The following is a 12,867-nucleotide window of genomic DNA, read 5'->3' on the forward strand; positions in this document are numbered from 1 at the left end:
GATGTGACTATGCATTATATGTGCCCACTTTGATGTGTGCCATTCATCATGTGAGTCCCACCTGGTTCAACACGTGGGCCTAACCTAAAGAAATTGTAAAGAGAAAACAAGTAGGCCAAATGAGAATTATATGAAAAGTTTACAGGCAAACTTGTTCAAAAATTACCTAAAGATATCTACCCGAGTAAGTCAAATGAACTCTTAGAAACTAGTTTTGTAAGAACTTTTTTTTCCAAATTTTTACAAAATTAAATGATAAAATTAAAACTTTACCAAACAATTTATTTTTAAAATAAAAGTTTTTCTTTTTAAAATAAAAAGGTAGAGATGTCAAACAACTCTTTAATTTACACCAACAAAATTACATGCAACGTGCTTCCTGTTTTTCGAAAAAAAAAGAAGAAGAAAATCTACAGAGTCAAATCTCTGCCAAACATTTAAAATCTCCTCGCAACGGAAAGAAGAACATCCGCTCCTCACAATGGGAAGAAGTACTTCCGCGGAATACTTTGGAGCGAACGTCACGCCACTTCAAAGGTCAATTTGAAAATTTAATATTACGCAGTGAACATAATTCGCCATGATCAAGCCACGTGGCGCCATGGGGCCTACCATGAAGTATGTGTTTTATATCTACACCATCCACCCATGTTACCACCTCATTTTAGAGCACGAACCCGAAAACGAAGCAGATCCAAAGCTCAAGTGGACCACACTGCCGGAAATGGTGGGATAATGACAACAATAGTTCAAACCTTCCTAGGGCCCACCATGATGCTAATTTGCCATCCAACCTGTTGATAAGGTCTCCCAGACCTAAATAAAGGGAAAACACAAATACCAGCTTCATTCAAAACTTTTGTGCCCTCAGGAACTTTTTAATGGTGGGTGTTCCATCACCAATATTTCCAGTGGTGTGGTTCAGTTGATCTTTGGATATGCTTCAACCTTTTTGGATTCATTTCCTAAATTAAGCTTGCAAAATGGATGAATGGTATAGATATAACATACGTACATCAAGATATGGACCCCACATCACCAAGGTCAATACGCAATCTGCTGCAAACGACAAGGAATACAGCAATACAAAGCATGCATAGGGTAAGAAAAACCTGAAACATCACAAGCAATTTCCGTTGATAACAACCTGCCATGCATCTTAAGCACCAAGTGCACCACCAAAATTAGACTACAGGTCACTCACAACCACACCGTGTGTCTGAGGACATCTATCTCATATGATGATAAGATGATCCGTTCTTTTAGTATTTTGGGTGTCATTCTTTCGGCTTTTTATTATATGTGAGATTGCTTTGTGTGTTTTCACTCGCATCTCCCATCTCCTAAATGGTTCCACACCCATCAGCCAGGTTGTGTACTGAGCATGACTCCAAAATCACAATCAATGATTGGGGTGATCTTCATCTATTTCCCCTCCTGAATTTAGGCAGTTGATGTTTCCTTCTTGGACATCAATTTGATAGTCCCAGCTCGGTCTGGCCTTAATTGGGCAAGAAGGCCTTACCCTTGTCCGGCCCTAGCTCATTTCAAGTTGGCCTTGTAAGTAAAAGAGTGAATATAATCAAAGGTACGAGGTACTCCAAATATAAGGATATTTTGGGATGCATAGAATCCAAGGGAAAAACAGAAGGGGGGGAAAATGCGATTTGCATAATAACGATTGTAATATGGAACTCAATTTTGAATTCTTGTTTAGACAGCAGGTGAAAATCTCATATGACTTTCACAGTACTTATCTAATTTTTTGTGTCAAAAATTCATAATAAGATATAGATTTTATAATTTTCTTTACTATCCAAACAACAAAAATCATCCTATTCAAGGAAAACCTTCTTTGTTTTCATTATTTGGCATGAAATTCATGATTTCAAAACATGTTCTAAAAAATATTTTGACATATTTATGGAAACCGATGCCAAATTTAAAATTGCTTTTAAACTACACACCATGTTGAATGGACCAGTCACATTATTATCAGGTCATCCATTCTTATGTATAACAATGACCCACTGGATGATTGTAGTGGGCCATCAGGTTGCGCCGAGCCATTCACCACTGACTTTGGACAAGCCCACACACTGGGATTTAAAGCCCAGTCCAGCTCTCTGGTCAAATTTAGGGGTCCAAGCCCCAGCCGTACTGGGCAGCCCTGCCCAAAAATGCCCATTATGAGTTGGGCTCAGCCCAAATGGAGCCCGGGGCTACGAAGTTTCAGCCTCCAATGGGATGAGGATGTGTATACTCATATGCCACACACAAGGTGGATTTGTCACCACCGTTTTAAAAGCTCTCTTCTAATTGGGCTTGTCATCTTTCCTGCGCGCCACTGAGCGATGAAAAGAAGGGTAGAGAGAGTATAGAGAGTTGAAGTACATGGAAGAGGAGGAGGAAGAAGAAATAAAGCCTCATCCTCATTGTCGTGTCTTGTATTGAGAAAAAGGAAGATATGGCTTACGCTCTCAATCTCTCTTTTCCATCATTTTCTTCTACTTCCACTTCCACAAGAATCAGCTGTCCGTCCAGAGGACTAACGAACAGGATTTTCTGCTCCTCTCCTCCTCAATCCTACGGAGAACATGATGATGAAGATAACTGTAACAGCCAGAAGAAGTGGTAGTACCACTAACATCAACTCATTTCATTTCCTCCTCTGTTCTCTCTCTCTCTCTCTCTCTCTCTCTCTCTCTCTCTCATAATCTAGTCTTTTTTTTTTATAGACATTGTATTCATTTATGTATATTACTTTTCTACGTTTGCAGGCTTCAAAAACCTAACCTGGACCCATCACGTACATTATTTGTTGAAAGATATGAAGATGGCACTATAAAGAGGTATCATCTCCCCTTTCCCTATTTACACTATACTAGTGCTTTTTTATTTTGTCAAAAGCTGATTTAAGGCCACATTTAGTTGGCATTAAGCTTGTAACTTTTCACATTGGTTATGGATGAGTTAACGAGGCATTTGCAGGAAGAGATCCCATGGTGTATGTTGTTTGCAGATGACATAGTTTTGATTGACAAGATGAGGGAAGGTGTAAACATGAAGCTAGATTTATGGAGGGGTGCTTTAGGATTTAAAGGATTTAAAATTTTCTTGGAATATGGGGTGCAATTTTAGGGGCCGCTTGGACGCTTGTAACTTGTGTATAATATAAGAAAGTTACAGGTAACTTTGAAACAGGTGGTGTTTGGGGGAAGTTACCTGTAACTTTCTCTCAACTTGTAAAGTTACCTGTAACTTTCTCTCAACTTGTAACTTTTTTATAGGAGAAATTTGCCGAAGTCACACAGGTTGTGAGGCTGAGTTTACCTCTCTCTCTCTCTCTCTCTGCATGCGTGCCTTAAAATAAAAATTACAGGCATCTAAACACACCCATAGTAACAATAGGAGTGGGAATAGGAATTAGTTAAGATCGCTTTACAAGAAGTTTCCCAAAACGACCACTTTCGGTGTCTTGGGTTGATATTGCATGAGGGTGGAAAGATTGAGAAGGATGTTGCCCATAGAATTCAAGCGGGGTGGAAGAAATGGAGATGTGCATATGGAGTTTTTTGTGATCATCGTGTACTACTCAAATTGAAATGGAAGTTTATAGGATGGCTAAACAACTAGCCATGCTTTATGGAACAGAATGTTGGACAGTTATGGAACAATATGTTCATAGGATAGCTGAAATGAGGATGTTGAGATGGATGAGTGGCTAGACAAGGAAAGATAGTATTAAAAACGAATGCATTTGAGTGAATTTATGAGTGGCACTAGGTAATCTAGGAGGGTGCACCTAAATGCATATCCTTGAGGCATTTTGCCTACTTTTTAAGTTAAAAATCCTAGTAAGGAACCTAATGCCTAGCCTTGGGGCATTTTGCTCACTTTTCATGTTAAAAGTTCAAGGATGGGCATGTTGCCCAAGGTGTTCCGTAACGGTAATGGTGGCCGTAATGGCTACCACCATTACCTTTACGATACGGGGCATAACGGCTGTTACGGCCCCATAACGGCCATTACGGTCTCTCTTTTTTATTTTTTTATTCATTGAAACCCCCTCCCTCCCCCCCTGAAAAACCTGTATCTGCCACGTAATGTTGATTAAAAAGTATGAAAAACCTGTATATGTCCCATAATAGGCCATTACGGGGCTATTATGGCCTTTATAGGGAATGTAACGTGCCCTTAACGGCAATTGCACGTCTTTTTTTTTTTCCATAACGACTGTTATGGCCATTACGACCCCGTAATGTGTAATGGTTGCCACTGTGACCTTTATATAACGGCCTTTACAACAACCGTTACCTTTACATAACGCTCTTTACGGCACATCATGATGTTGCCACTTTCCTAAGTACAGATATGGGTAAGAGCCCCTAAATGCATATCCTTGAGGCATTTTCCCACTTTTCAAGTTTAAAATCTAGGTAAGGGTAACTAAATTCCTATCCTTAAGGGTAAATAAATTCCTATTCTTGAGTAAAAAAATCTTGGTGAGGGAACAAAAATGCCATTTATTGAGGCATTTTACTCACTTTTCCAATTAAAAAAATAAAAAAAAAAAAAAAATCAAAATAAGGTGCCTAAATGGCTATACTTGGGTCATTTTGCCCATTTTCAAGTAATAAAGCCGAGTGAGGGCACTTAAATGCCTATTCTTGAGGCATTTACCCTTTTCTCATGTTAAAAATCTAGGTAAGGCACCTAAATTCCATCTGCTAGATGTTTTACTCACTTTTCAAGTTATAAATGTAGGCAAAGGCACTAAAATGCCAACCGAAAAAGCATTTTGCCTACTTTCAAGTTAAAAAACTAGGTAAGGGCTGACAGTAGGTCTTTAGGACTTACTCTCTTATTCTTAAGTAACTTACAAGCAATCCTGTTTAGATGTAAACTGGAAGTTTCTTACAGGTAAGTTGGTTTTTGTGTTTGGGTAACCTGTAAGTTAATTATAGGTAAGAAATGTATATTCGTGCTAAGTAGAGCATGGAGTAGGGAATTATTCCAAAATCTGATTGACACATGAGAGAACTTGGCACAAAGCATCCCATTTTGTTAAGCCCATCTAGATGAATAGTTGAGCCGATTCTTTGGCTAAACTAATCATTAGGAGGGCATTAAAAGTGGGCCCATGTGTTTAAATTACGTATAATGTGGAACAATAACTTAAGGTAAGCAACAAGGAAACAAAAAAAATCTTATTTTCATTTCAAAATATATTTACAATACTACAAGGGAGAAAAATATACAAAAAAAAAAACCTACATCAACAAAAAGCCATCTATTTAGTAATATGCCATCAAACTAAAAATCTGGCAACAATTCAGCAAGTGGGGATGAAATTGCTGGACAATTAGAAATTGATTTCCAGTAAATAGCTGAAATTTTCAAGCAAGTTGGAAATGATCCCAGCACTTGAGAAATAAAGAGAAGATGCTGTTCTATGTCCAAGAGAACATGAACATTCTTGTATAATAAAAGTCTCAGAAGTTGGAATCTTAATTGCTTTAGGCCTACAGCTCATCCATAATGGGGCCCATATTTTCAGTAGTTTGATAGATGGAAAGAAAAACATTATAAAAAAGAAATATCAATGGCCGTGATTGTGGGGCCCACCTTGATGTATGTTTTATATATCCATGTCATTCATCAATTTTGCCAACTCATTTTAGGGCATGTGCCGAAAAATGAAGAAGATCCAAATCTCAGGCGGGCCACACCATAAGAAATAGCAGTGACTGAATGCCCGCCAATAAAAACTTCTTGTGGGCCACAAAAGATTGAGATTAAGCTGATAGTTTTGTTTTCCCTTCATTTAAGTCAATGAGCTTATCAACAGGTTGGATGGCAAATAAGCATTACGGTGGGCCCTAGGTAGTTTTAATGGCGAGCATTCAATCAACACGGTTTCCTACAATGTGGCCCACCTGAAATTTGGATCTGCTTCATTTTTTGGGCCCATGCCCTAAAATTAGATGGCAAATCTGATGGATGGCGTATGTATATGCTATGTGGGCCCCACTGTCACAGCCTCACCGAATCGAGGCCAATTTGAATGCAAGAACAGACATTGAATCAAACAAAAAAGAAAACCAAAAAACCCTACCAGGACAAGCTGAGGGGAGAGAGAGTTCCAAAAATCAGACTGTTGACCTTTAACTTACAGGTAGGTGGAAACATAGCCTCAAGCCATACAAGTTCTTTGTAACTTTTGCCTGTAACTTACAGGTTGAAACAAACTTACAGGTAAGTTTCCTCCCCCAAACACCACCTGTAACTAACTTACAGATATGTTTCATTTTACAAATATTACAGGCATCCAAATGACCCCTGAGCAGGTGAAGATCTCAATGTTTCTTCCAACTATTCATAGAGCCTTTTACATGCACATATACTTTCCCCAAAGTAAAAGAGGCCTTAATCTAATCCTATCCATTCATCAATTCTAATTGAAACCATCTATTTTAAGAAAATGTATAAAAATTATTGAAATCTCTTAATTCCATCACAACATACAACCCGTCCATAAATCTGCCAAATTCGTTAAATGATATCAAAATGGCATGATCTTGGGCTCATTCAATAGTTAACTTGATAGGGTTTCAAATGGGACTGATTTCAGGTCCTTTTGACATTGTTTGGTACCTGAAAAATGGATGGGCAAAATACTAAAGTGAAACTTTCCGAACAACCATCCAACTGGCTGCAACTATAGAAAATTGCTCCAATGGTATGGATGGTATGTGTCTAGAGATTAATTGAAGCACCATTAATCAATCAGACCACCATCTGGGGCCAGTAAACGTGTTTGGGCAAATTGTGGGGCTGTCCACTTTTGTAGTGCCCACTATTAAGCTGGACACCAAACTGTTAATTGACTTTGGTTCTTTCAGTATCATTTGTTAAAGAATTGAAAACTTGATCGGTTGTACAGTGCTTGTTTTCATAGGAATTCTTAATTTATATTGTGGGCTATTTTTCTTACATTCTTGTTCTAGCAGGTATATTTTGGATGATGACTCACGGCTACAAACTATTCTAGAGGAACATAGATCCATGATGAATGAGCTGCAAGAAGTAAACCCTAACAATGAAATTTCCTGGCTCCCACATGTTTTGAAGGATTTCATTTTCCCTGCTGGATTTCCAGGTAATGGCAACAACAACATCTATGCCTTTTACTTATTTTATTTGTTTAACTTAGTTTCTCACTTCATCACTTGTTTCAATTTTCATAAAGCATATCGCATAATAGCTTATAGATCTTATCCCTAGATCGAGGTTCACATTTGAAGGTGGGAGAGTGGTGGTTCCTTTTCTGTTAGATCCTCTGTAGTGTGTCAAAGGGAAAATCTTACTGAGGGTCTCTTTTTGTGGAGATATGGAATTCTTTGGCTTCAGTGAAAATTCAAGCTTTTTGTTGGATGAGATTGTAAATAAAAACTTGATGGTAACCAAGGTATCCCATATCGGTATCGGTTGACGTAACGGTGCTCTCCGATACCGATACAGATACGGGGGCGTAACGGCCCGTGACGGTGCAAAATTATTTTTTTTTGCCAAAAAAATATGAAAAAATATGGATTAAATCCGGAATATTCTAAGCATTCCAAATATGCATTCATTTATAAATTGGAACATGTTTATGGTGGTGTAACGGTCCACTCTTTGGTGAGAAGTTGTATCGGACTGTCTGATGAATTTATGAATCAGACAACCTGGATTTGACTGCAAAACTCATATATTTAATTTTCTAACTATCTATTATCAATGATAGATATATTAGAATGAATGTAATATGAAAATATCTTACATGTGTAGGTGTTTGCAATTATTTTTCATAATTCATAAAAAAAATATAAAATGACAATAACAATCTGTAAAATGAACATTAACATGTTCTACTATGATTAACACATCATATTCTACCATTAAAACATCAAAACATTCAATAAAAAATAATTTTTCGATTTTTTTTTAAAAAAGGGCCGAAAATAGTGCGTAAATAGAAAAAAATTATAAAAAAATATAAAATGATAACGACAATCTGTAAAATGGACATTAATATCTTCTATTATAATTAACACATCATATTCTACCATTAAAGCAGCAAAATATTGAATAAAAAGTATAAATACCTATTTTTGATGAATTTCTGGAAAATAGCCTGCAGAGCTTCGAATCAAGAAAATTTTTAATATAAGTTGTTTTTATTTGTAATATCAAGCTAAAAATAGCAATATAATGATTTAGGAAGAGTTTAGAAGAAAGAAGTTTCAAAAAAAGTGAAAAAATAAACCTTAAAAAGCAAAAAAAAAAAAGGGAAAAAGAGGCCATTTTTTGACTGTTACAGGGCAATAACGGCTGTTACGGGGCTGTAATGGCCGTTACAGTGGGGTTTGGGCCGTTTGGCGGTGACTGTTACGGCCCTGTAACGTATAACCGCTACAGCCGTTACCGATACGTATTGGCCGATACGCCCGTATCGTAACGGATACGGGACACCCCGATGGTAACTATGTTTATAATAGTAGTTTTTGTTTCCCTAATATAGTGTACATATGTTTTGTCATAAGGTGGAGATGATTGTGCTTATATTCTCTCACATTAATATTTCAATCATAAAACCTGAGTTTTTCTCTTGGACTTGTTTGGAGCTTAATCATGCATGGTGAACTTGTTTGGCATTGCTTGCTACAGACCTTAAATATTTGCAAAGCTCCCTTTGGGGACAGTTTAGTTAATGATGAAGTGCAGCGTTGGGCATGATTGCATTGGCATGTGAATGGTGTTCAGTAAGCATAATTTGGAGGTGGGAAAGTTGTTCAGTTGTACTTGTAGTTGGATCTTTTCGTAATGTGTCAAGGGAAACCTGGTAGATTGGCTCTTTATGGGGAGGTATGGGATTCTTTGGCTTGAAGTGCTATTCAAGCTTTTCACTGTACAACTTTGTGAACGAGATCTTATTGGTGATCATATTTAGAACTATGATTATTGTTTTCCTAGTATATCATACGTAGCTTTTGTTATAATGTGGAGATGATTGGTGCTTGCTTGTTTATATTCTCTTGAATTATATGTCAACCATAAGAACAGAGATTTTTTTTTTTTCTTGGACATGTTTGGAGCTTACCTTAACTGTTTGCAAATTTCCCTTTGGGGATAATAATGAATGATCAGGCTAAAGTGCAGTGTTGGGCATGTAAGTGGTGTTTGATGAACATGTATTGGTGGGCCTCTTGCTATTCCCTGCAGCCAACTGCTTGAGCAGTGCATTGTGATTTTCCTGGCAGCTGCCCCTCCATGGCCCTACATGGCTTGCTCGTGCTTTGTGGTGTGCATGTACAGTTGGAATTGGGTCAGTATTGGTGGGACTGAGCGGGCATGTGAGTGGTGTCAATCAGTCAATGTGAGACTCTGCAATGGCTGGTTCCAAGGGCCCGACAAAAATAGAAAAGTTGATGTTTGGAGGGCAGCCAATCATGAAACTTTTGCCATCTACCATTTAAAAGCAAACACCAGATTGCTAGGAGAAAGGCTATTATTTGCTCATTCTAGAATTTGTACCTTAACTTTAAGCCTACTTCGTAGTGGTTTTTTTTTTTTTAAAGCCTACTTTGTTGGCTGTTGAATGCTTTTAGGTACTAAACCTACACTTATAAACCAACGCATAACCAATGATCTCAATAAAGAAAAGTAACAAAGAGGAAATGAGGTTTTCTCTGTCATTAAATATAGTAGTTGAATAAGCCGGTAGAAATTCTAGCCTTCAGGGTGACCAATCATCATTAATTGGAATGCTCCAAGCAGTGTTTTGGAACCCGGACCAGGGCAGTTGGACTGGAACTGGTCTCAGAAACTGGTTGGGTCACTAAAAACCCGAGTCAATTGGTGGACAACTGTTTCGTTGATAAAATGTGTGACCTCCAGATTGTGCCCAAACCGCCAAACCTGCAACCTTCGCTTAAAACTGGCTGTTTGGTTATTTTTATTTATTTATAAATTTTATTTTATTTTATTTTATAGTAGTAATTCAAGGAGATGTCCTGGGTGGATGTTTTGGCCCATTTCTTAAAACTATGCCATTTAATTTTCCGCACTAGTGCATTTTATGCTTCCATCATGATTTCTTGAGTGGTTTGTTAATTTCTGTTTATGTTTCTTCTGCTTGATATATGGTCCAGAGTCTGTTTCAGATGATTACTTGGAATACATGCTATTGCAGTTCCCTACAAATGTGACTGCATGGATCTGTCACACACTTGTGACATCGAGCCTCCTGAAGGTACTTTGAAATTGTTAAATGCTTCTTTTTTTTCTTTTTTTTTGGCATATATTGTGTTTCTTTGTGAATATGAACTAAGGGATTAACAGACCTTCATTATGTTTGTCACAGTATCATCCGATTGAAAATTTCTTTTTTCTTTTTCTTTTTATTTGAAATCAGTTTATGAATTCATTTGGGTGAAATTGAGATTTTTGACTATCAGTTAGGCTGTGAAAGTTTGTTTAATTAGATATCGATGTGTAGTTTCTCTCCTATAAATAGGGCACTTCTACTTAATTTTAGAGTCAACAATTTATAAATAACGTTTTCTAAGTTAAAATTACAATTCAAGTTGTGTACCTTGAGATGATTATGAAATCCTAATAGTTTGGCATCTACTCTGTGTGTGCGCAGAACACACATCTGTGCATATGTGACCTCACTATTTTGTATAAAATATAAATTATTGAAAGTTAAGGTGTATAAAGTTTTTGCCATGGAACAACTGTCTTTTCTTTATTGAACATTGGCCGAGGAACAACTGTAATTCTGTCTGATAAATTACAACAGATTTATAAGTTAAAAAGGTTTATAAAATACCAATGATTCAACCGTATATGTTTTTACTTTCTAAGTAACATTCGAATCAGTTTACTATTCTTTAATTGTATTAAATTAATAGTTAAAAGACCTATCTACTTCAATTCACTTCCTGTTTGTAGGTTTGTGTTAAATTCTGGCAGAGTTGAAAAGTGGAACTGCCTGTGAGATTTGATGTGTCTGGCCATTATCACCGTGTTTGTTCCATGCTTGCTTTGAATGAAAACTTCAAGCGAATCATTTTTAATGTAATAACTATACCAGGCTGTAGGTGTAGGCTCTTTCTCGGGGACCACAGCCGCTGCTTCTGCTGCTGCTGTTAGGTAATTCTCTGACTATGATGATTAGTAGTGTCTTTCCTTGCAAAATATTCATTTTAGTCTAATCAACTCTTTTTGTGAAGTGTTGCTTTTATCATCTTTGATTGTATGTTAGTAGTGGGGAACTGTAGTAATATTTTGGATGCTTTCTGTCAACTTCTTTTATCATCTTTGATTGTATGTTAGTAGTGGAGTATATATTTCATTTATTTTGAATGGTAAAGATAGTAGAGAGTTTCTGCAATGCTCTCATAACTCTATAAGTTATAGTGCTCCTAGTTGCTTTGGCACACTTAGACAGTCAACCCATTGATCTCAAATGTTCATTAGGTTTAATACACAGCTCATGGTCTACCATGCAAACATCACAGCGATCTGACAGATATGAACCATTTGTTCAAATTGTTTTTAATATGGATGTCAAGATAAATTTACACAAAAGCAGGTCCGATCAATTTGATCCATCTATTTGTTAGGGCCTGTCATGGATTGCTTATGATTCTATAGAATCTCATTTGTTTGGCAAGTGTAACCATCCTACACACGGCATAAAAAATGGAGGGGTGTGGAAAATAAAGCTAAATCATGATGGAGTGGATAATCCGATCAGTTAAATTTTTGTAAGATAGACTATGAAATGTTTTCTTGACACAGTAAAATTTGGAATGCTTTTATGAATGGTTATGATTATATTGATTTATATGTATTGTAGAATGATGCTTAGAAATCAAATATCTTTTTTCGACGGTCTACATTATCAAATGCCGTTTTTCCAACGCAATTCTTCATTCAAGAAAGGCAACAATAACATAAATTATTAAAGGATCCTTGTAAGATTTTAAAGGGAAATTTCTTGAAATACAAAAAAAATAAAAAATAAAAAAGAAGAAGAAGAGGAAAGCTAAGAATCCTTTTACACTATCATGACATGGTATCACTTGGTGCATATTGATGGCACAAGGATGATCAATGAGTTTTAATTTTTATCTGATATATATATATATATATATATATATATATATATATATATCTGAATGCTCAGCTGCGCACCAGTTCACACGGAACTCGTGTGAACTTTTTTGGGAACTCATCATACGTGATGTCACTCCATGTGAAGTAGAACCTCATGAAACCCCCAAGCTCAAATTTTACTTTGATCCAAAACTTTGGTGGGCCACGAAAAATGAAAACAGTTTCCTCCCTTGATATGCATTTATCTTTTCTATGGCCACCCAGAATTTTATATCAGGGTGAAAATTTGTCTCTTGAGGTTTTATGGGATTCCACATCACATGGACCGTTCGAATTAGACGCCCATGACACGTGTGCAAAGGTGCATAGGGGTGTAGGTGCATAGGTGAGCATGACTCTCTCTCTCTCTCTCTCTCTCTCTCTCTCTCTCTCTCTCTATATATATATATATATATATATATATATATATTAAAATTTTAAGAAAATTATAAAAAATCATATGATCTACGATACGATTTGGGATTCAATACGATTCAGTCCCTATTATGATTTGTGATATGGTAACGATTTTGATGACATTCCCCTTGTGTGCTTATTTTGCAATTTTTGCAGATGGGTGTCAAAGGATGGGCTTGGAGCTATTGGACGCCTATTCATTGGTCTGACAATAATCAATGAAACATGAAAGAAAGAAAA

At 36.7% G+C, this 12,867-nt stretch overlaps 1 protein-coding gene across 11 annotated transcripts in view; it reads left to right on the forward strand.

Annotated features, from left to right (window-relative positions):
• Window positions 1–2,259: 2,259 nt before the first annotated feature.
• Window positions 2,260–12,867, forward strand: part of LOC131252530 (protein root UVB sensitive 5) — a 66,832-nt gene continuing 56,224 nt past the window's right edge. For 2 of the 11 annotated variants that reach the window (XM_058253108.1, XM_058253112.1), the window contains exons 1-6: window positions 2,268–2,634; window positions 2,781–2,852; window positions 7,011–7,162; window positions 10,197–10,297; window positions 11,144–11,202; window positions 12,784–12,830. In XM_058253108.1, the coding sequence (XP_058109091.1) occupies window positions 2,468–2,634; window positions 2,781–2,852; window positions 7,011–7,162; window positions 10,197–10,297; window positions 11,144–11,202; window positions 12,784–12,830 (598 nt within the window). In that variant the 5' untranslated portion in view covers window positions 2,268–2,467. Of the gene's footprint in view, window positions 2,635–2,780; window positions 2,853–7,010; window positions 7,163–10,196; window positions 10,298–11,143; window positions 11,203–12,783; window positions 12,831–12,867 lie in introns of those variants that run through there. The other 9 variants (XM_058253115.1, XM_058253118.1, XM_058253114.1 and 6 more) reach the window with 8 other exon arrangements.

This window comes from Magnolia sinica, chromosome 8 (assembly GCF_029962835.1).
Source record: "Magnolia sinica isolate HGM2019 chromosome 8, MsV1, whole genome shotgun sequence".
In the NCBI taxonomy this organism is placed as follows: Eukaryota; Viridiplantae; Streptophyta; class Magnoliopsida; order Magnoliales; family Magnoliaceae; genus Magnolia; species Magnolia sinica.